Raw genomic sequence first — 23,821 nt, forward strand, 5'->3', positions numbered from 1 at the left:
GTATGTGAATTATCTGCCTGCCTCTTAATTCTCTAGACACAGGAATGTGCAGGAACAATGTCAGTAGAGCTAACGACAGGCCGGAAACGTTGACCTAAAGGTTTTGCATTTGCATTGGTTGGAATAGAGGTGTTAGTCAAAGTAGTGGGAGGGTGTCTTATAAGTGGGTTTGAAACACCAGAAATGGTGGATTATGAGCATACATCATACAACCTATTGCCACTACTGTAGATAATACAAGCACTAGCCACAGGCTTCCGTAGTAGCGTGTGCTAATTCTGTCTTAAAAAATACCACATCCCACTTTTCCTCTGGTGTTTAAGGCACTGTAGATATTTATTACAACAGTAAGTAATTTAAATAATACAATACATAAAATGATAGACCAGTGTCAGTAAAATACAGTAGAAAAACTACACGTACAACAGCTACTTGATTTCAGTGAGCCTTTGACTAGACTTACAGCTTACATTGTAGTAATTAACAATGATATACGTCTACAATTAAGCAGAACAACATTACAGTACCTAGTTGTCAGAGCCAACACGATGTCAAGGTTCATGTGAACCCATATTATTAGAATAATTACAAACTAACACTGAACAATGCCACTACAACAAAATGCTTCTCAGTCAGTGTAACTGGTTTAATACTGTCTAACCAGAACAACATCAACCAAATTATGAATTACCATAGATAAATGTGTTGCAGTATGTATAAAACAGGTAGAATGTTATTAAAAAGGTAGACTATTTCTTCTTAATTTGTTAAAAAAAAAAGAAGCAGTATGCGTAACCTAAACAGGTGTACTGTATATTAATTTGAACATGTTAGAGGAAGGATGCCGGGACAGCATTACTGGCTCCAGTCACACACAGTATGAAAGAAAAGTGTACAGGAGGCTAATACGTAACAGTGAGGTCCTAAGTAGGCCTGTGACACATTAATGTACCATCGGAATAAACGTTTTAACTTGTCAACATAATACTCTTTTATTATCCTATTATTTCACTCTTTCGTATATAAATGTAATTTCCGTAACATCAACACATTGAATAGACTGTGTGTATTATTGGTTACCCTACATGTACCTGCGATGTAACATAACACTGAGTGCTGACCAAATATTTCAGTTCTATGTACAGACTATGCACAAATGTTAAACATTTCACTATATTTAACACAACTCACACCATGGATACCATGGAAAATCGGTTTCCTTTTGTTTCTTACAAATACACCACGTAATTGTCTGGGATTAGTCCAGTTTTTCCTTCATAAGTTGCTTGAAGCCAACCAGGTTCAATTGAGGCGTGCACTGTGAAATACACAGAGAAAAACAAAATATGTCAAGTAAATGACTTACACAATATATATCATACTATCATGCCAGGGCAAAAATTCTCACTCTAAAACATGTTTTCAATATAGGAAAAAACATCAAAGGACAGAATCCCCCTACTAGGTCATACATTGGTGTTGAGGCAGCTGAACCTTTAGGGGGGAAATGACAATCATTTCAATGTAAAAAAGATACCCCTGAAGCGCTTCTGTATGTCATCTGATATACATTTTCAGTTAGTGTCCTTCCTGAGTAATGATCCCTTTATCTTGGTGTGGTTAGCACTTTTTTTTAACACATCTACTAGTTGAGCTTCAGGTCAAATAAGTCAAATAAGTTGGTAGGTCAGGTAAAATAGGCCAAACATTCCTATTTTAAATATTCTACGAGTAAGTTACAAGGGCAACAAGGGCAACATATGGATTAAGTTCAACTCCTGAGACAAACATTGAACAATGGATTTGAAATATCATACCGTTGGAGAATATCGCCCCCTGGGGGAAGCTCAGTTCATGGCTGTGCTCTGCCATACAGGAATACAAGGCCTTTGCATCTCTGTAAAATGTCATCAGAGGCAAACAATTCAGGCATATACAGGATAAGATGACATGCAAGGATTTGAGATATATGTGTTATTTGAGCAAGATTTATTGTGGAGTTAGTTTTAAATGTACAGAGTTGACACTGAAAGCATTCTTCTCAAATAGAGTGAGGGGGTTTGGAGCAGTTAATCTCTAAACTATGTGCACACAGTGCTTAAAAAAAATAACATCAGCCACTCAACCTTCCATCCAAGGTGGGTTTGGTGTCAGCAGGGTTTTCAAAAAGCAAAGCTTTTGAGGCCACTCTGAAATAGCCAAAAAGTTTGGTTAAAACATCATCACACCAGTTATTCAACATTCCAAGGCACTACATGGCTACTGAATTAGCCAGCTGGATGCTAAAAAGAATCTAATGTACAATTATCCTCCCAGTGTTGATGACAAAAGTGCTGTCATAATGGGCACAAACATAAGCAACGGGTGTTTGCTCAGAATGTCCTTGATGGTAAAGCGGCAAAAGCATATGATATGGTAGGTCCTTACAGTGAACCAGGTCTTTGGTATCCATTACTGGCTCCTTTCTCCGGACGGTTGTGCTCAGTTGACAGTTTAGGTGGTAGGTCTGGCAAAGGGCTGGTTTTCAGGCTGTCTCTCTTGGCCTGTGATGCAAGGCTCTGAACTGAGCCATGAAAGCTTCTACAGCCTGTATGAGAGGAGGGACGTTGAGGAAAAACATCCATTTTAAATTTATATATACATTTTAACATCTATAAAACATCTATTTTATCTAGAAATCTATTTCTTATGTGGTCTTTATTAAGTACATTTTTTAAAGCACCAGTAAGGGGTTTTGGTTGAAAACTAGCAATCTGACAACTGAAAAGGCGTGCAAGAACATGACCAAATACCACGGAATCTAGTTTTAAGACGATACCAGCTCTAGTTGCCTATAAAAACATGCTTCAAAAAGTGTCTAATTGTTGCATACTATCTCTTACAGAGGTACATATGGCTGGGGTGAGTGGGACTGAGTAACATCACGTTCTGAGACAGACAGAGCAACTTTTAAAAACCGTTTAATATGATGATGCTTCTGTTTGTATTTGCACACTCATTCACATGTCCTATGATTCACATACAGGGAGTGAGTGCAGCAGCTGAACTCCTCTTACCCTCTGAGATGTGAAGGGAGGTGAGGGAGGAGGAAGTTGAGAGACTCCGTTGAGTGGCTCGGTGCTCCCCAGCACTCGTCTGCTGCCGCTGGGGAATCTCCGGCGTCGGGGAGCGCCGGCCCACTGGTGTGAGGGACGACACGCTCAGGGCGTCCTCTGCCTCCCCGTCCGTCTTGGCAGTGTCCTCCTTGGAGCTGGAGTCTGGGCTGCTGGCGCAGGTTCGGCTCTTGGGGCCGTTGGAGGCCTGCGAGGAGGTGCTCCAGCAGAGGGCAGTGGCGGGCTTGCTCTTGGGGTGGGAGGGCGAGCCGGCCTTGGAGTGACTGTTCTGCTCGGACGAGTGGGAGGAGAGAGACTCCATGCTGCCCCTAGGCGTGCTGCTGGGACTGCTGCTGAACGTGTCACCTTCAGGAAGATGAACGCACCGAAAAAGAGCAGAGAAAACACCGGAAAGACGTGGGAGAGGAGACAAAAAACACAAAAATACGTAGGTATGCAGGCATGATCAAGTACAATGAGTCTACTGACATACTTTGATGCCTGTTTCATACATTTCATAGTTAAAATGTATTCATTTTGTATGTAAAAATGAAGTGTGGTTTATAAAGTTGACGTGCTTTAAGCATACAATAGGCTTTAGATGTGCACTGACTGTCAGCGTCGGCCAGGCAGAGGGTGGGCGTGTAGAGGCCCCTGGACTTCCTGGGCCCCGACGAGAGGCAGATGGCTCGGCTGCGTCTGGAGCTGGAGCTGGAGCGGGACTGGGGCTGAGGCAGCGGCACGTTGGGGTCCGGGGGCTGCTGGAATATCTGCCCAACATAAACACAGCGTCAGGCTTCTCAGCGCGGGCCAGGGAGAGACGTGACGCCTAACACATGGTCTCTCAGCTTTCCCCGAAATGATCCCTTTGTACTTTGCTCTCTTGTTTTTCTCTCATCCTCTTGTGATAATATGTGATATATACTTGCCTTCTCGTAGTTTTCGATGAGAATCTCCACGACTATGTTTTGAAACTTGATGTTCATCATGGCAGCTACGGTCTCCTCCTGGGAGCGCATGAGAGTCGGGCCGAATATAACCCCCAGGTTTGAGATTGTCATCAGGTTCTTCTGGCTGTGAGTGGAAACCCTGGCAAAGGAAACATTTATTGCTTTGACCAGCTGAAGACAAGACTACAGAGTCTGATACTTACTACGGTACCTTCTATGGATAACGAACTTGGAGTTATAAATGAACTTACTTCAGCAGATGCTTGATCAGAATATCCAGCATCTCTTTGTTCTTGTCAGGCAGTTTATAGACAAAGGCATGGACAGCTCGCACTCTGTAGTTTTGATCATCAGACTCTGCGAAGAGTAAATACAAAATAGTTTTGAAATGGGCGACATCATAAGCATGTGATGAACACTCACTGGTGTTGACATCATAAGCAACACCACAGGTGTTGACATCATAAGCATGTGATGAACACTCACTGACTGCCAGGATGAAATCTTTATGAAGTCTGTAGGTCATGAGAGGCTCAGAAAGGCACCTAGTGGAATAATGTTGAACACTGTTATCATTATGTTACATATACATAGTAAGTACTGAAATGAAGTGGCAAGAGTTGTAGCTATAAATAGCTCAAGAAATGTTTCTTTTAGTGCTGACAAGTATTGGTCATATGAACCTGACGTAATTCTTGAGGCCACTGGTGATTGTCTTGTTGTCCCATGTATCTGGGTCAAGGTCCACATTAACAGAAGCCTTGGGTGCTGAAAATACAAACATGAATCTACTATTTGAAGCCTTTAAAATTATATTTTACCTGCAAAGCATTTAGTACTCAAAACTGTTTGCATAAATCACTGGAATTAGGGAAGATGGAAACCTATTTACCAAATACTGAGGCCATCAGTCGCTGCACTTTGGAGTTAACTCCTCCTATTCTGTACAAGCCCATAGTATTAATGCCTGCAGATTAAACAGGTGCGCTCATCACTCAGGGGGAAAACATTGGAAGCTCAACCTCATGTCATTGAAATGAAACAAATTGTACGTAAAATGTACATGATAAGTAAATGTAAATACTGAATGCTTGATTATGTGCACTATATATTTTGCCTTAAAGATAAAAAATACTCACCTCTTGTCTCCACAAGAAAAATACAATTCTTTACAAAGTTGAAGCCTGTCTCGTTTAAAAAGGCTGCAAAAACACCAGAATATATATACCCATAATTACATATCACATGATATCCTACATCATTATATAAAACTAAAATGCATTGACAGCCTAAATATTGCTTCAACATTTATACAAAAAATTCAGGGTAAAAGAGTCAAGATAAAAATGTGAAAACTGTGAAAGTGAAGTCTAATAACACACACACACACACACTTACTTTCTTCTTTCTTGCTCAGAAGAGCTGGCAGGGTGTATATCTACAGATAAAGCAATGTACATTGAGTTACAATCTATATACTGTATATTATCGCAAAATATTTCTGCATTATTTGTGATTGACTTTAACTCCAAATCACTTTTAGCTGCCACAATCACAGCCCTCACAAGATCCTGTGGGATCACAATATTTAAGAATTCCTGCAGGAAATCACAAAAACCCCTCAAAATGACTGCAGTTTTAACTGCACTTTTAGCCGCAACAATCACGTAAAACCTTGCAAGATCCTAGAGGGACTTTTTAATGGTTGAGAAAGTACATTTTACATCCAGGGTACATAACGGCTAGTGCAATACATGTAGAGAATGAAAGAGGTCAGGAAACAATGTTATTGCTAATTGCTAATGCTATAAAACTATTGCACACCGAGACAGACAATCGTCATCTTTCTGATTCTATAAACCTATTGCACACCGAGACAGACAATCATCACCTTTCTGATGCATGCCTACGACACTTTTGGCTCAAACCCTAGCTTCCCCTCAATCCACTGTCTGCTGTCTGTACCGACCCTTTCACACTGGCAAGGGTCCCAAGGCCTCACTCTGTCTGCTGTGTCTCTCTTAAACTCAGGAAAGCTACCATGCATACCATACCTTGCCAAAATCTTTGTGCTCACCAGTTCTGTTCTCACTGCATGTTATGCTCTCACTTTGGTGTGACGATCTTTCATAACAAACAACTATAAACAACCATTGAGAGAATGCTTATGGTTTCATACCGGCTCTTTGCCATCCATAGCCTCCATCCACAGGCGTCTGTTGGATTCAGACAGTGCCTGAAGCGTGATTACCCCATGCCTAAAGAAACCAAGGACACAAATGGTACACGTCAGCTCCCTTCCATTTCATTAAAAAAAATAATAATAATATATATATATATATATATATATATATATAAATGGTACTAAATTATGGTCCAAATTTCATATAACTAATTATCACTCCAGTCAAATAACATTTATTTGCTGAGTTATAATTTTCATCATTATCTTGTAGTCAATAGTTTTTTGTAATCTGGGTGGGTATGAAGAAAAGCAGTTGTGTGAAGCAAACATGGCTATCATTGTGAACAGTGTTTTTTATAATCCTTAGGCTTTAGAAATCACTGTGAACTGTAGTAGTTTTTTTATTGAAACTGAAAAATGCAGTGATTCTGACGTTACAAGTTCACAGTATGGAAGTATGAGAGAAGCGAATTAACCAAAGCAAGTAAAGTTCTGCAAGTACAACGGCAACCTTGTTAAACCCTCTGGTTTTAGCTGGTCATCATGGCAATACTTGCCACATAAATTAATAAATGTAAGCAGTTAGTTGATATAACGAGAGTTGCTGTTTCTTGGCAGCTTGTGGGTCATTAGCAACACAACAACATGCAAGCAGCACAAAATCATGGTGCGCATGAATCTCCTGACATACCGCACTTTATAGAAACATTGAAGAGGACTGAATAGAATTCCTTGACATGTGTTATTTCTTCAAATGGAGTAATGCAAAAGAGAAAAGGGAGGGATAGATAGAGGACAAACAGTTATTTCAAGGACATTAAGTTTATTCTTGCAGTTGAGGACATTGACAAACAATAATGCTACACACTGAGTTTCCTTGGCTAGGCTTGCCTTTGAGAACGCAGAGTGAAGTTTTTTTCACATGAAGTAGCATTGTTTCATGTGAGAAGAGGAAAAACAGAACTGAGCACAAACCTCTCTACCACCTCGACGTCAAAACAGAAGCGTTTGTCGATGGAGTCAGTTCTTCTTCTTATGCATGATTTGAGCTTGAACATCTCAGGTGAGCTCATCACAAGACCATTCTTTGAGGATTAGAAAAAAAAGCAAAGTATGATTTGATATGCAGTGCTATTTAAGTATAGGCTCTGAGAAAGTACTGTATGTCAAATATAAAAGGAAACTAAAAATACAGCCACCAGTATTTTTTCAAAATGAATTTACTCAAAGACGCCTCACTGTAACATACTACAAAAACCCAAACTGCATTCATGCTAATGTCATTAAATATTAGCTAGCCATTTGAGACCTCAGAAACCTGTAAAAGAGTGGTGTACAATTTTCTGTCTAATTCTATATGTCTACCTGTTTGCCCCCTGATTTGATTTCAAAGTTGCTCATGGTGAACATCTTGCTCTCCTTCTCGTACGTACAGTAGTGACGACTCCATGTACAACCCAAGGGCCCTGTGATTGAGAGACAAAAAGTTTTAAACAGAGGTGGAGATACAAGTATAGTACATCAACGCGCAAATGCAGAAAAAAAGAGGAAACAGGCAACTTAATCTCTGCCTGTAAGCGCCCCATATAGGTATCAGTATCACCGGATACAACTGGGAGCAAAAAAACGTCTACAAAGTGCAGCTTTGCCCTTTTGTGCATCAGCCATTATAAAAGATGGCAAAGGCACAGGACTCACTTTTTTCCTGAACATACAAGAAACCCTCCATTGTCCACTGGCCAGGGGCTTTGAAATCCTGTTCAGCTGAGCGAATCCTCTGCATCAGCTTCTCCACTTCCTGCCTGGTGCTTTCAAAGTTGTTCCTTGTCTTCAAAGACACAAGCACAACGTGTGATGACTAACTGATATGAGCAGCCGGCCTGAAAGCTTACTCGTGGGAAGATGCCTCAAAACCCAATATAACATCCAACAATAATCATTTAATAAAACGCACCCTTTTAGGCACACATCCCTTGGGCCATGCATCACTATAAGGCCTATGATGTACTATAACATACAAATCCTGAACACATATATCTCAATTACATTTTTGACCATGGCTGCATAGAGAGCTTTCTAAAAATACTGATACTGTCCAAAGTGGGTGGGCAAAAGATTCGTACATTCTGCAGATTGAACTGCAACTGCTGCTTGTAGGGCTCAAATTCATGGGCCAGTTCATAGCCCTCATGGTAGAAGGTGAAGAGACCTTGGAGGAATGCCAGGAGCTGTGGGGACAGAAAATGTATCAGGGAAGCGTGACCACCATCATTAACATGCTAGTGCTTGGGCTTCCTGCCCCACTAACACCCAATACTAATGGGCTATGACGCACAGGATGAGAATGGAGAACCGGGTTTCATTTTGAGTGAGAGAAGGTTAAAAACTAAACACAAAGAACTTAATCAGTCTGTAATAACAAAGTCAGTGGCAACTGGATGAGAGGCTGATCAAATTACGGCTCTAATATTTCAACCAAATGGCTGGAAAATAATAAAATGTTCTTTTTCAACAACTGCTATTTCCCCTTTGGGTGAAATGGTGCAATTGAATTATAGTCTGGAGGTCAACTGAGCGTACTCCCTCTCTCTCCTCTCTCCACTGAGCGTACTCCCTCTCTCTCCTCTCTCCACTGAGTTTGAATGTCCTTCAGCCATTTCCTTTTGGAAGACTTCCTGGGAGAGCTAAAGTTGCTGCTGAAATCAGTGTTGGGGCCAGGAGAGTGCACTCAGCCTGCAGCAGCCCCAGTGCCTCAGTGCAGTGACTGGGACACTTCACCATAATTGCGTGCCATCTTTTAGAAAAGCCATAAAACCAAGGTTGCGACAGGCTGTGATAGTAAAAGATCCCAAGGCACCTATCGTAAAGACTAGGGATCGGAACCCTGGGGTTTCTGTCTTAAATTAGCTCGTTCACAGTCATGGCTTTCCTAAGTGGTCTCCAAATGCAACTGGCAAAAATGCTGCAGACTGCTCTTCCTACCAGACAGCCAATGTGTGGTAAGTGTGCTGTCCTCCAACCCATTATCCATATGAGTGCTACCCATTGGTAGTGGTTAGACAAAGTCCCCACAAGGAATGTGAAGTACATTGGGGGTATCTGGAAGATATTTAGAAAGTGCAAACATCCAACAGTGCGGCCTCCCGAGCTGTAATCACAGCTGTGCACATCAATGATTCTCTACAGCACAAGAGTCGGGTCTAAGGTAGGCCTTGGGAAATGCTGATTTAGAACTGGCAGCCCTTTTTCTGATGTGTGTTGATTGAGCCTGATGGTAAAGACCTAAATGGTGCTATTAGGTTTGAAATTGCATTCAACCACCTTCTAAATCTGTAAAAGATTAAAATAGTAATCCAACTCAGACCCCTTGCTCCTGGAGTACATCACTTCTGGCTAAAATACAACACAGGCCTTAATGTCTGTACTATTAATATATCCATGACTCAGTAGTCTACTTCAGATACACTCTGGGAAATGTTTCATTGATCCCTTTGGAGTTACAATTACTCTGACGTGTTTTGTATTTCCCACTACCACACATGAGCTGGTCAAACATACAGATACTCTGGTTAGGTAAAAAAATTATTGTTTTGCCAGGATCTGATCCAGAAGTCACCCCAATAGTAATTTATAATAAGTTATATATAGTAATGAGTATTAAGTAGTTATTATACATTGTAATAAGTTAACTTACTGGTTCAACAAATTCAAATTTCTTTCTTTCCTGAACTTCCTGGATTTTGAAAACATATTCCAAGGAAGCATCGAAGAAGACTTGTCTCTCCTTGCTGATCTGGGTATCGGCCTATAAATCAAGTGAATATTAGGACATCAATCAAATACATTGTTTGACTGTCTGAAGCTCTGAAAGCTTAAAACTAAAACAAAGCAAAAGCTATTACCTCTTGTAAAAATGCCTCTTTTTTCTTGGAGGACAAATTCAAGTGTTTTTCCAAAACTGTGTAATATTTCTCAGTTTCCTTGTCAAACTTCTTCTTTCCTTCCTTCAGGGAGAAAAAAAAATGTTGACAATCGCTGGTATTTCCTCTTCTGTAATTATAGAGATAACCGTTCTCCACAAACATTAATCTTTATGTAAGATTTATAAACAAACATTGTAAAAATCCCTTGTTAACATTTTCCAGAGCTGGGATGTTTTCTATTTGTCTATTCTAATCTTGATGTGACGATACAACTATGAAGAGGTCTGCTTAAGCTCTATATAGCAGACGTAAATCTGACAATACTGTGAAAATACATACTAGTAAACTGTATGGGGGTTAGAATGCAAACATTTACAAAACAGAATACTAATTACAGTCACAAGAGCCAAGCCATAAATAACAGAAACAGGAAATCTGAATAGTTTTGCATTACCCTTCTTAATCAGTATTACTAGCTACTACCTTTCATAGCGACTGCAGCTTCATGAACTCTAGACCTCCGGCAGAGAAATATTTCCTTCCTGAGATTGCAAATGAAACCAGATACAAGATGTTTGTTTTGTCTTCCTGACATTAGCAGAACCTTTCCCATGATCCTTTCATGGCCACTTAACCTCAACAGCAGACTAATGACTTAGCAAGTACCAAAAGAAAACACATTCTATTGGACACACTTTGCCAAGGGTCCACAGCCCAGGGTCACATTATTAATGTTTACTTATTAATGGGAGAAAAAGTGAGAAAGACTGAAAGAGTGAAAGAGAGATATGGTTGGGGGAAGGGTGGTGTGTGTGTGTGTGTGTGTGTGTGTGTGTGTGTGTGTGTGTGTGTGTGTGTGTGTGTGTGTGTGTGTGTTTGTGTGTGTGTGTGTGTGTTTGAAGGAGTCTGAGAAAGGGGAGGGGCGTGTGGGGGTGGAGGGAGAAGAGAAGGAGTGAAGGTGGGGGTTGGCTGTTGTGGGTCCACGCATGTGTGAGCTCGGCCTCATGAAAGTTGATCTTTTCCCGTTAGCCACAGCAGGCTACGTCTAACCGGAGCTCCATCTCAGCAGAGGGTGAAAAAGCAGAGGGCCAGAACGCCCAAATAAGGCAGGGTGTTTTCTGCTCTGGATGGCTTTGTGCTGAGCTCATCTGGCTGATCCCAGGGTACACAGCAGCAGCGGCTGCAGGGGTCAACCTCGACAAGCCATCAGAATTCCCAGCACTCCACCGCCGCCGCCGCGGTCATCAGCGCCTACACGCCCTGCGCTCAAGACAGCTAATGTTTGACCAGCGCTCGCCACATTTAACAAGAGCTAAAGGAATGTGCACAACGCAGGGCTGATGAAACACTAGCAAAAGCAGAGTCTGCCTGTCCTAGCTCACCTGAGGATTAAATAGAACATCTGAGGAAGTAAATCATGTCAAGGTGAATTCAGAGACCAGTCCCAGCCCACCAAAGTACAGTCTGGTTGCAGGCAGAACTTACTTTGGCAGCACCAATTTGCTCTTTGCGGAACTTCTCCAGTGGTGTGATCAGGACATCATCTGCATTCTGTATCTAAATTCAGGGATAGAAAGATATCATTCAAATTGTGAAATCTATCCACTTAGGCTATCTCTTGGCACAAGCTGAGCAATTTACCAATCAGTTACTGAGATGAAAATAGAATATGTCTGTGAAATTCTCAATTCCATGATAAAAACCACTAGTTGACGTAGGACTACATATGGGGATAAGTGAACCAAACATGTCTTTTCAATGCGCCTTTTATTTACGGTAAAATAATATAATGCTCTATAATTAGTAGCATTAGGTTTTGCTGCTCCAATTTGAAAAACACACAAATTACTCATACAAGTTCCTTTTATATACTTTCCCAGGCACAAAGTGACCGACTTGTCGTCTCACTAGAGAATAGCTGAAAATAAGTTCCACATGCTCCTCGGTGCTCCAGTATCCCTCTGCCAAGTACAGCCCCTGTTGAAGGCCATAACGCGTTCTGACTTCCTCTCAAAACGCACTTAAAATTTGGCCGTCTGCAAACAGGTCCAAATGTATGGACCTTGAGAGATTTGTGATCTTATTTTTGATGATATGTGTTTGAGATTTACTACGTCTTTTGTGAATTACTACGTCTTATATATAAACCTCAAGACCTCCAGGTATTTTTCCTCAAATGCTTTTGAATGTGCTAGACTTCTGTCTGCCAGCACCTCTGACACAGTGAATGCAGACACCACAGGATATCCTCATTTCTTTCTGCAGACAGGATCCATGTTTACTTAAGGGTCTCTCTCACTGCTACAGATAAGACTTCCCATGGCCCTTTTCAGCCAATGACAAAACTGTTCTGTGATCAGCCTTATCCATCATGTGGGAAAATGCCTCCCACTACAACTAAGTCACTTTGGCAGTTTGCCTGAAACAATGTCCGTATTGTGCAACCTAATGAAGAGCCATACCAAAATGCAAGGAAATGGTGGTCAAAATGGCAGGTCTCCTAACTACTGCCTGACGTTACAGGAGTCATCCTAACTAGAAAGCATTTTGGTTTAGCCAAATGCAGAACTGATTAAAGTTGTCACAATCTTTATTATCATGTTCAGCATTGTTCAATTAGTCATGCTCCCTATGCACTGTATATCATTTCAACACAATTTTAACATTATTTTTGTATTTTCTGGTGAACACAGTACATACTCTCACTATAGCAGTCTACCTGTGGTGAACTAAAGACAACATAGTCTCTCAGTCCAGAAGCACAACTACACAAGTCTCTGCAAATGCACATCTAGCTCCGTTCTGCTCTTAAAGGGAATGCACATCTAGCTCCGTTCTGCTCTTAAAGGGAAAATATGGTAACAGATCACAAAAACACCAGCTAACAATTTTAAGTGCTTATATGAGATTAATGAATCTCACCAAATTGCAAAGATCAGCATAGTTTGGAGACAGTTTGGAGTGTAATTATGAAGGTGGAAGTCTGCGGTACGCAAAAGCAGTTCTATTTAATACTCTTTTAACATGATTTATGATTAATATTGCAGTCGTGCGATTTATTAAGACCATCATATAAACATTTTCCTGTCATTGGGTAATGGAACAACCTCTGGAAATGACTTCAAACACATAGAGAAGGTTCCCTTGAGACATTGTGGGTGTGGTGGGGTGTGTTGAACACAAATATTGGAAGCAAATATAACACAATATAAATATTTCTTCAGTATTATAAAAAGATAATACGATATAAGAACACAATATAACACAATATAAATGTTTCTTCAGTTAAATACAAAGATAATACAATATAACACAATATCAATATTTCCTCAGTATTATGCAAAGATGTCAGTGCAGTGTGTTTCTCTTCAAAGCTGATGTGATGGCCCAGCACCTCTCTGATCTAGTGTATCCTACAACCATGTGTATTCAATACTTGGACAATAATTCCATATCCTTATACAATACACACAACTTAATATACACCAATTAGTTATTTATCATTGAATATAAGGACCTGGTCACTAATGTCATTTTTTTAAATGTTGATATTCCTTCCATGCTCTTGTGAAATAAAAAACTTACAAGTCTTCTTCTCTCTTCCTCAACTGTAGTAAGTAGTCGAGAAAATTCCTTGAATGACTGAGCTGCAACAAAAAAGGAATGAGGAAAATTATTATCGTTATACTTACTATTCTTTTATTCTATGTTTGCCCTTCCACTGAAATAACAGAATTGAACAGACTTGGTAGGATTAAATCAGAGTGCAGTCAGATGATCAGAAAGTAAAAAAGGCTACATCTCTGACATTCTGAAAAATGTCAGAATGATGTATGCTCATCAGTATACAATTAAATGATAAATGATATAAACTAAAATTATTTCCATCAAGCATTTCCACCGCACATATGGCATTAATAATGTGGTTTATTCAACACTGGCATCGTGTTTCATAAAAACCCTGTTAGTTTCCACGTTTCCTGAGTCTGGACTAGACGACACACAATTTAGTCCTTGGAACTATTTGTGGGCATCACCTGCATTTTATTGTGTCTATTTTGTGCAGTTGATGCATGTTAAGCTACACCAACGTCTCTCTCCGCGAGACAGGGAGCACTTTCCTGTCTGATGATGAGGAGAGATAAGGACATGATGAGCCGAGTACATAATCCAGCTAGAGCATTTCACAGTGACTCCCTTGGGTATCTAACAGAACAAACAACACACAATCTATTACTGAATCAAGACTCTGAGTAAACAACCACTGTTGGATCATGATTAGCTGTCCTTGGGTTCAACAGGGGAAAAAAGCCTTATGTCCTCTGGAGTAATGTGAACACTCACACAGGGCTTTTGTCAAATACCTTTTAAAAAAAAGTACATCTACAACCAATAACACCAGCTTCCTGGAGAGATAGAGCGAGAGAGAGAGAGAAGGGGAGAAAGACTGAGGTAAGAACTGGAAAAAGGCCTTAAAAATACTTTGAAGTAGCAGTAGTTCTGTATCTTTTGGAAAACTTTTCGGCAGCCAGAGAGAGCACTATCACAGTTTCTAAGAGGTAGATTAGTAAAATATTTACAAACACATAGCTTATAGCTCAGAGTTTAAGTCACAAAGTTGAAGTATATATTGACAAGCCATCAAATCCAAACACTGTGTTTGCATATGCACTATCAACACCACATGATCTGTTGTTGACTTGTGCAGTTCCTGTGGCAGATATGAAACCAAAAGAGACTTACACCACTACTCTAGCCAAATGTCCTGAACAGCAAAGCATGCCACAATGACCCCTACAATTGTGAGCTTGTGACAAATTACAATTGTATCCCGAAGCATGAGCTGGTGTCTGTCAGTAAAAAGACATTATTGTTGTGGAAAGACATTGGATAATAGTGGTACGACAAAAAGGTCAATGTCCTTGTTTTTTCTGTGGTGAGGGGAGATGAGGCAAGACTGGAAAAGTGGACAGCTGTGAAAGACAGAACAATCATATCAAAATAAAGACCAAGAGGTCGGAGCCTTCACTTAGTCATACTCAGCTACACACAACGACTCACGCACTCAAAATACTCCTTTAACCCAAGATAATAAAGATCTTGCTTCATTCATATTCTTCCACTGAAATACTGGATATAGCAGGGATGGGTCGTGATTTTGGAATATTTCAATAGTCTAAATGATAAAAAATCTAATATTAAACAACAAAAGAAGAATAATGCATTACTGCCAGGAACGTGTGTGGCGCTGTGAGATTAGATGCTACTGTACAAACAGGAGAAACATGCAAAGCCCAATACTACTACAGCCATCAAAAGGTTTTGTGTGGAACTCCTTCAAAAACATTGGCGAAAATGAGGAGCAGTGCAAACTCTTCCTGGCAAAATGTAAATGGATCTCTCCCTTTCTCTTTATGTGTTTAAGGGGTGTCAACTAGTAGTCAAATAGTTCCCAGTGATTATCAAACTTCATTGAAATGCCCATCCCTAATATATAGGCCAGAGTTAGAAGAAAAGCAACCACACAGAGAGATCATCCTTTCTCACGTTCATTGCACTCCAGACTCCACTGTCAGAAACAGGATATGGTTTGTCCTTTTCATAATAGGCTACCACTGTCATTAAACTCCAACAGAAGACTTCTACCACAGACTTACACAAACTAGGGGTAGTAACTATTTTACAATTCAATGATTTTGACTTTGCAACATCTGAGGCTTTTTAGCCCAAAGACAGACAGTTTGCCAACCTTGCTGACAAGAACTAAGGAAATGGTGAAAACCCATTAAGCTGGGTAAATGTATTGTGAAACGTGCAGAACGTCGATTTAAATTCAAACATGCATGCACCAACTACACCCTCCCCCCCCCCCCCCCTCCATACGATGGGTTAGGTCACATGTCTACATCAGAAACAACACCTTAAGATACACCCAAGCATTACTGCGAGACTTCCCCACAACAACCATGATCGACTACCTATCCAACTGAGTTCTTCAGCTATACTTAGGCCCATTTGCCGGTAAGCCACACTAATGCACCGTAGATTAAGGTGGCTCTAAGTATGGCCTCCTCATCTATACCAATGCTCCATTAATGCAGGCTCTAGGTATGCTAAAATACAGAAGACCTGGCAAAGTATGGCAAAGTATGCCCTCATGGCAACTTCCAGAACATCTTACGACAACACGCTTCTTCACTTAATACAGGTTAATTCAGATGTCCCCAAGTAGTCTGTGAGTGCCTCAGCCATAACCACTGGTTTGCTTTTTCAGAAGCCTCTGAAATCTCCTAGATAGTAGACAGTCACTGACAGGATGACAAGCATCTCATCTTTCATATTAACACTTTGTGGACCGAGCTGTCCCCAGACTCATTCTGTGTCTTTTCTTTTAAAGCTCTGGTAAAGTTCCAAGATCTTGGTTTTGTATAGTCTATTAATATACACAAATAACAATTCATAGAGCTCCTGCCTCCGATGGAGATGAAACTGTTGCATCAGTCAGCCTCTCCAGGTACACATAGTCATTGACAAGCACAACACATTCTTTTACATTTTAATGGAGAATTTGTTCCTCTGGACTTTTTTGCTTTTTGCCGTCATATCAATGTATACATTAGGAGATACAGTACATGTTACAATCTATAGAGAAATCTGATGGAGATAATTTCCAAACACTGTTAATGACTTAAGAATATAATAATCAAGTGCTTTGTATTAATATATTCCTTGTATGAATCATGTGCTTATGAAAGCAGGAACATGGCTTTTCTGCGTGTGTGTAACTTAGATTATTAGGTGCCACTTATTCTGCATATGTACAAGAGCATGTTTAGACCAGAGGTGATAAGAAGGGTTGAACTGTGCTTCTTCCGACCTTGCAAAACTTCCATCCTTGCCTCGGACATCAGAAATCCACCACGTGGTTATCTCTGCTGAACGCTCAACTTCTGCCTATATAAACCTTATGAGATGTGTTTAATATTGCTTCACTTTCAGTCTTGTGCTGGGACTGAGCCCGATTGCAATTGTTGTTTGTCTAATAAATATACTTATATGCAGCTCCGGAGTCCTGAGGTAACTAGGGTGAATTTTCACCTATCATATTTGGGGGCTCGTGACCGGGATTCCAACAACCTCATCGACTCTCCACGCTGGGCTAATCATCAGGACCTAAACCGTATGGAGGAGTCACAGATATTTCCCTAACAAATTTTCTAGTCCCCTGGGCGCAGTCACCTTCCTTAAGCATGTAAAGGAGAGCTAGTGTCTCTCCCGAAGCCCCGAAGCGCGTTCGGTGGAAGAAGACGAGAAGGCCTCTGAAGGAAGGGGATAGAAGGAAGGGTGGCCTCTGGGCACAGAAACATAGCTAGGGAAAATATTTCTATGAGACTCCGTTTTTCTAAAGACCTCCAACTTAAATCCATGGCATAGTTCCTCTATTATGGGCAGTAAACCAAAGATGGTATGAAAATCCCAGCACATGCCCAATGGTGTGCATTAAGTTAACCATTTATCTGTCTTTCTTTTCTCCTGCGTGTCATGAGAGAACTGGTTAACTGATTTTTCTGAACTATGCAGTCATCTACTTCCTGATCCTCCAACAGAGTGCCTTGACATGACTCAGCCGAGACGTCAGTATCACTCACAAATTGTATCTGACGTTAATGGTGATGTATAGTTATACAATACCATAATTCCCCAGTTGTTTTGTAAGGTGAAATTCAACCAACCTAACATGGGGGTCTAAAATCATTAACACTTGTTTGTGAAGTATAAATAAATTTGACTGCCCAAAGGACTAGTGCACTCTGACACCTGACCTTCCTGTACTGAAATAAGAATTGTGCTTGCTTTTGGTTAGCATAATTGTTAAAGCACCCTTCCATTGCGAATGGCATTGGTAGTTAGCTTATACCATATTTGGTTCATTCCCAATTGATAATCCATGTGCATTTTACATTTCTCAGGGCATCAAAAGCTGGAAAAATACCAAGAAATTGCTATGTCAAATAAAATGAACCTGTTGGATAAAACAGCTCAGGCTGGACCTCCGCTGCTATAGCTAGTATTAACTACAACTAGCCTTGTGAAGTCAGCAACTGGCAAAACCTTTTCTAGATTTACATAAGTCATAAAAAGCTTTCAGTAACTCACAGAGGCTCTTTAACTACTACAGTAGATCTTCAGTAGGTCTACTTCAAGGTAGTAATAATGTATATAACATAATAATGTAATGACAAAGAGAAACAAAACCACTTCACTGCAATTACATTTGTAAAGATGTGAGGTAATCAAACTTTCTTTAAACCCTTTCCTTGTGTTGCAAATAAACCACATTTGACAACTCTTAGGCCAAATATCTGTTATTAAAACTCAAACCGGCTGCCAGGTCTGACTACTCTGTCCCTGGATGGATTCAGTGCAGTGCTGGGGCCAGTAAGGTGTGTCCACCACGAATAAGGGTTGGCTCCCTTCACTACATGTCAAGAAGCTGAGGATGTGGTTACAGGCCACCTGCAACATGGCAGTAAGAGGTGCCCGATCTGTCACTTGTTAAGAGTTGAGTTGGGCATAAAGCCACACTGTCTGAGGTTTATTATCTTGTTTAGTAGCAATGCTGGAGGGATCTAGCAGAAGTACTTCCTCAACTTTGACTGCTAAGGTTTCTGAGCCTTCAGTCAGAATTGAGAAGAGGCTGTTGTTTATCTGCAGCTATGAGATGCACCGCTGCCTGTTGTTAGATCAAATGGAGATAGGGTCTGCCATTACTGAGCAGGCACAGCGGAATGAACTTCTTAGAGCAGTCTGGTATGAATGTGGAGTACGGCAAGTAAACATTCTTTCCATCTCCTGTGTGGTTGGAGCTAATCAGCCTGCTAAGAAATCACAAGGAAAAGTGCAGCTAATCCACATCAGAGGATCAGAGAAATTAGCCATTCCCTTTAGACACACAAGTGTGAAACAGCTCTCAAGTTGCTGCAATTATCCTGCTTCCATTTCTTCTCGAGAGAAAGTATGTCACCATGAAGGCAGTCATAGTGCATCAACATGACTTTCTTTTTGGAGAATTCAAGAGGGGGAAGATGCTATCAGCTCTAGCACAATGTCCAGTTTTAAGTTTGTTTGTGTGATGAGCCAGCTCACTCCATTTGCCATTTCAGTCGTAATACTAGTAGCTATGGTATGTCCAGGTCTGAGCCCTGCAGGGTTTTGACCCTTGTGTGGAATGGTGTCATTTTACCCGAGAACGTTTTTCAGGTATTTCGCAGATTCACTGATTGCCGAAGTGAGCATTGGGCAGAGAAGTCGGGGTAGTACAATAGGCTAACTGCAATGACTAGACACTCCAATCTTGCCATATGCCTTGATTCCATCACAGTGAGTTTCCTCTGAGAAAGATTCTTTCTGATGGGGGGGGGGGGGGGGGGTTGATTTGCTAGAGATAAGGTGAATTTTAAGGTCAAATCCATTTAGGAGGACTATAGCCTGACATGTCCAGACAACATATTTCATCTTCTTTGAGCTCATTATGGCCTGGACATCAACCATAGGAAGTCATTTTGGTTAGGGCATTGCAAATGAGTATAGTTTAAAATCCTGTTGAAAAGAACTGGATCAACCACTCCTGGTGATTGCTATTCGGAAATCTAGAAGATGAATTGTGCTCTTATCAATTAAGAGTTTCAGAAAGAATTTTCAGCAAAACCCTTTCAAAGTCTGGCTAGGAGAGTTGTGCATCAAATTTCTGTACTGAAGGAAAATGGTAGAGTTCCTCTTAAAATGAACCCTGACAGACTAAATGTAGCTATAGTAAGCAGTCAGGGAACTGATACCAGACTTCACTGTCTGAGGAGGTATGCCATCTTAAGCTGTTGCGGATGTCATATGAGGGCTAAGGAGCTGATCAAACCTGCACCAGTGCTTACCATTGAAAGGCGACATCAAGACAAGAGATCTGACACCAGAAGCATCACTGGGGGGGGGGGGGGGGGGAGCCTAAGAGCATTCTACAGCCCCCTCAAATAAATGTGCTTCATTTAATGAAAGCTGTCACCAAGTCTTAAGCTAACAGTGATAATTGTCGTTCAGAAAACTATCAGGATTGCACAACTGCGTCTCCAATAATACAGGACAGACACGAGGAACACTGGGAACTCTTACCACTGCAGTTTACTCACTGCTGGCAGCATCACTAACCTGCAACCCACTGTGTCATCACAAACTTTTCATATCACCTTCCTATTTTGGTTGTTCTTTATTAGGCTACAGTTAAAGAAAACTTACCCTGCATTTGGATTAGTTTAACATAGTTTACAATTCTTTTCAGTAAAAGAGGTAGCTAGACTGCTAGATTGCATACTTTGCCTTCTTGTTTTTTCAGTATTTCTGTATAATCAGGTATATGACATTGGACATAATAAATAGAACATAAATAGGCCTAGGCCTATATGTGAACACGAAATGAAATTGATATTTTAGAAAACATCTGTTCCACATGATGGATAGCATGTATGCCTGGAACAAATCTTCATGAGATCTACTGTGCACACCAACCAAGCCAAGTAGCTGTTTGGTATGTACAATGCTTGTTACTCTAAAATGGATGATGAACAGGCACTCTGAGGCAATTTTTTTGTCACTGGTATATCAAGTATATCAGGTGATTGTACTCACCAGATAAACTTATGTGAACTTACCTATATTAATTTCATCATCCGTCTCTGCATCGCCGATGCACTCAAACTGGAAGTCTTGTAGGGACTGAGAGAACTTCAGCACAGCTGCAGACAAACCTATTAAAGAAAAAGGCATGACTGATATGATGTCTACCCAATTAATATGAGTCATGAGTTCTTATAAGCAGTTATGAGCCTCGGTCAAATGCCACATGCCAAAGACTGAAGAATCAGAAAGTACAGAGAGGAGTTTAGGAGACTACAGAAGCTAGTACTATAGCTACAGTATTTCTCAACTTGGTGTATTCACTTGGCCCCTGATATGTATCTGAATCAGTCAGATATACAAATATCCACTAGAAAAATCTAAGTTACTATCCCTGTGGTATACCTATTAGATGTAGCTTAGCGATACACACATTATCGTATTTGTGAGTACATTTTAGGTGTAGTAGGCCTCAGCAATGCCTGAAAATGTTGTGACATTTTTCAATGTCCATCAAAACAATGATCACAATACCTACGCATATCAGAAAATCAAATCAAACCAGGAAGGTTTGGATACAAATCTGTTCACATAGGGCAAATGCAGGATTGGTTTCTTGAGACATCTTTGCTGCAAACCTCCTCGGGGGTGCAGGATTACATTTTTGGGCCCATTGTTCAGACAGGTAAGTATTAAAAAAGGGAGAAGCCCATAAGAACAGGCATTGAAGAGGGCCTATTGACTAGTTGCCCTGCATCTCTTGAGATCTATATCTTATTTATCAGTCTCAAACATCTGATACATTAGATTATACATATGCTGCTAAGTGCTGTTGATATTCATGCTGCTAAAATGCATAGCACCACTCTGGGGGAGTCAAAATGCTTCTGGCCTTTCATTAATACTTTAGTTTTGAGTGGGAAATGTGTTAATGCAATGTGTTGTGCTATTGTTGCATAAAAATGGAGGTTGCAAATGACAGTTGAAGTTGAAACTGTTGAACCAGAACCACAGAGCCCTGGACTTCTTCAAGGAGCCTCAATCTCAAGTAGGATTCTGCAGCTCTGGATGTATTGAATTGTGTATTATATAGTAATTACTAGAACTTTTGTTTTCATTTCTGGATTTACACACATTTTGGGACAGTTAAAGTCAAGCAAATAAACACATCACACTTTTACACATAGTGCACATGTGAAGAGAAAATACATTTTGTCCATTCCCTTTTGCAAATTTATGCTTCATGATTACTATAAAACTACAGTACTGAAGAAAATATTATCATCGTAAATGTTACCTTTTTTTTAATCCCTGAACAACATTTGTTAAGACCTGTGAGGTATTTTCATGAAGTTAAATTGACGAACCGCCCAGCCCCAAAGCATCATTTGCTTCATCAAACAATTATTTGTCATCTTCGGGCCTAGGTTGTGGTTGTGGGATATCAATCAGCCTACTAAAATGTGTGACGCAATTGGCAGTGGCTCTCTTGCCTTTTGTTGGGTGAGTTAATGCTTGACCACAAGCCATGTTGCCATGGTGTGTAGACAACTCATTGCTGCGTCTAAAAGCTACTGTGATTTTGCCAGGGCAAGTCTATAGGGTGAGCTAAAATACTGTAATGTCTATTGTCTATGACTGACATTACTGTCTACCCTAGTTTATGTGATTCACATTACAGATAACAAAGGGGCAGAAACATCAGAGAGCCGTATTATTTCTAATTCAATTTAAAATACAAATTGAGTTTTTCAAAACATTTTTAATCATTTTTTCTACAAAGGAGCAAAGTAGTTTAAGGAGATGGTTGTCTTAAGAAGATAGAAAATGAACAAAAAAAAGAATCGTGATGCCTATTCTCCATAAAAGTGACTCAGAAAACAACTTCTATTCCATGATTGTGTCCTGAAGTAGAATGTATCACCGTGCAGTGACCTATGCTAATCCAGACTAGCCCTAGGATACATGTACAGGTATTCAGAACAATTTCACGGAGGTCGGCATTCCAAATCAACTGGATTAAATGATGGTGAAAGCAACCGAGAGTGCACCAACAAAATCACGGTATCCTATATAGTAGCCTAAATGAACAGTATTCTGTATTGTAACCATAATAACGTTAATTTTAATAACCAACCCTTCCACAAACTGCGTTTTTTGTTACTTACTCTTCAGTGCGCTGATAAGCATGTTACCATCTTTGATAAGTTCCTTAATAAATTTGTTCGTCCGATCCAGTTCAATTTCGTGACATTTTAAACGTTCTCGAAAGTCTGGACTGTCCAAGAAAGAATCGCTGAATTCCAGTGTTGGAAGACCCATAGTAAAACAGAAGTTAAATCCACAATCATATGAGTAAATTCCAAATTTGCTGAAATCTTCCGATTCCTAACTGTTCTATCGGAGGTTCTTGAACTACAAAACCAACTCCTGAAACTTTTGTCTTACTTCCGGTGTTAGGGATCTACTGGCTTCCATAGGTACATCCCATACCACTATTTGCATGCTTCCTCTGTCCTCGCTCCTCAGTCCTCCAGCTCTTGCCCAGGAAATGGTTCGAAGTGTAACGTCATGAAGGATATCCGAGGAGACGAGGAACGAGGAGGGAGGCCAGAGGACCCATGGGCGAGGAAACACAAGAGCATCCTATGCGGAAGTCTTTTTTAGAGACGGGTCTTTTTAGAGACGGGTCTTATGTTTATGGTTACAATGCGTGGCGCGTCTTTTTGGAGTCCATAGGCAAAGATTTTGGAATGCGTGAGATATAGCACAAGACGAAAATTCCCTTCCCCTTTCTTCACATCTGTCAACTTACAACAACTTAAGATGTAGCAATTTATGAACGAAAATAAATGACCAGTCTAACCAAGAAAATCTTCATATTCTTGAATTATCATCAAATATGCCAACTTTAACAAAACACTGATGGTTGTGTTGCCGACAGAATCGTGTTTAAACAACAATACATTTATACCATATCATGAAAATAGCAAATCATCACACCTT

At 40.4% G+C, this 23,821-nt stretch overlaps 1 protein-coding gene across 4 annotated transcripts; it reads right to left on the reverse strand.

Annotated features, from left to right (window-relative positions):
- Positions 1-312: 312 nt before the first annotated feature.
- On the reverse strand, positions 313-23,470 carry arhgap42a (Rho GTPase activating protein 42a). Of its 4 annotated transcripts, none has more exons than XM_031571484.2 (25): positions 22,984-23,470; positions 20,851-20,946; positions 13,736-13,797; positions 11,636-11,707; positions 10,130-10,231; positions 9,922-10,032; positions 8,351-8,455; positions 7,926-8,055; positions 7,593-7,693; positions 7,203-7,312; positions 6,919-6,975; positions 6,222-6,300; positions 5,441-5,480; positions 5,182-5,244; positions 4,935-5,009; positions 4,726-4,810; positions 4,529-4,587; positions 4,294-4,399; positions 4,022-4,181; positions 3,706-3,862; positions 3,057-3,458; positions 2,428-2,587; positions 2,127-2,189; positions 1,818-1,897; positions 313-1,318 (listed from the first exon to the last, which is right to left on the reverse strand). In XM_031571484.2, the coding sequence occupies exons 1-25, from the start codon at positions 23,135-23,137 to the stop codon at positions 1,230-1,232; spliced, it is 2,718 nt and encodes a 905-aa protein (XP_031427344.1). In that variant the 5' UTR covers positions 23,138-23,470; the 3' UTR covers positions 313-1,229. The 4 variants fall into 4 exon arrangements, with proteins under 4 accessions (XP_031427344.1, XP_031427343.1, XP_031427345.1 ...); XM_031571483.2 differs by having other exon boundaries at positions 3,682-3,862; XM_031571485.2 differs by lacking the exon at positions 6,919-6,975 and having other exon boundaries at positions 3,682-3,862.
- Between the last annotated feature and the right edge of the window lie 351 nt (positions 23,471-23,821).

This window comes from Clupea harengus, chromosome 8 (genome assembly GCF_900700415.2).
Source record: "Clupea harengus chromosome 8, Ch_v2.0.2, whole genome shotgun sequence".
Classification (NCBI taxonomy): Eukaryota; Metazoa; Chordata; class Actinopteri; order Clupeiformes; family Clupeidae; genus Clupea; species Clupea harengus.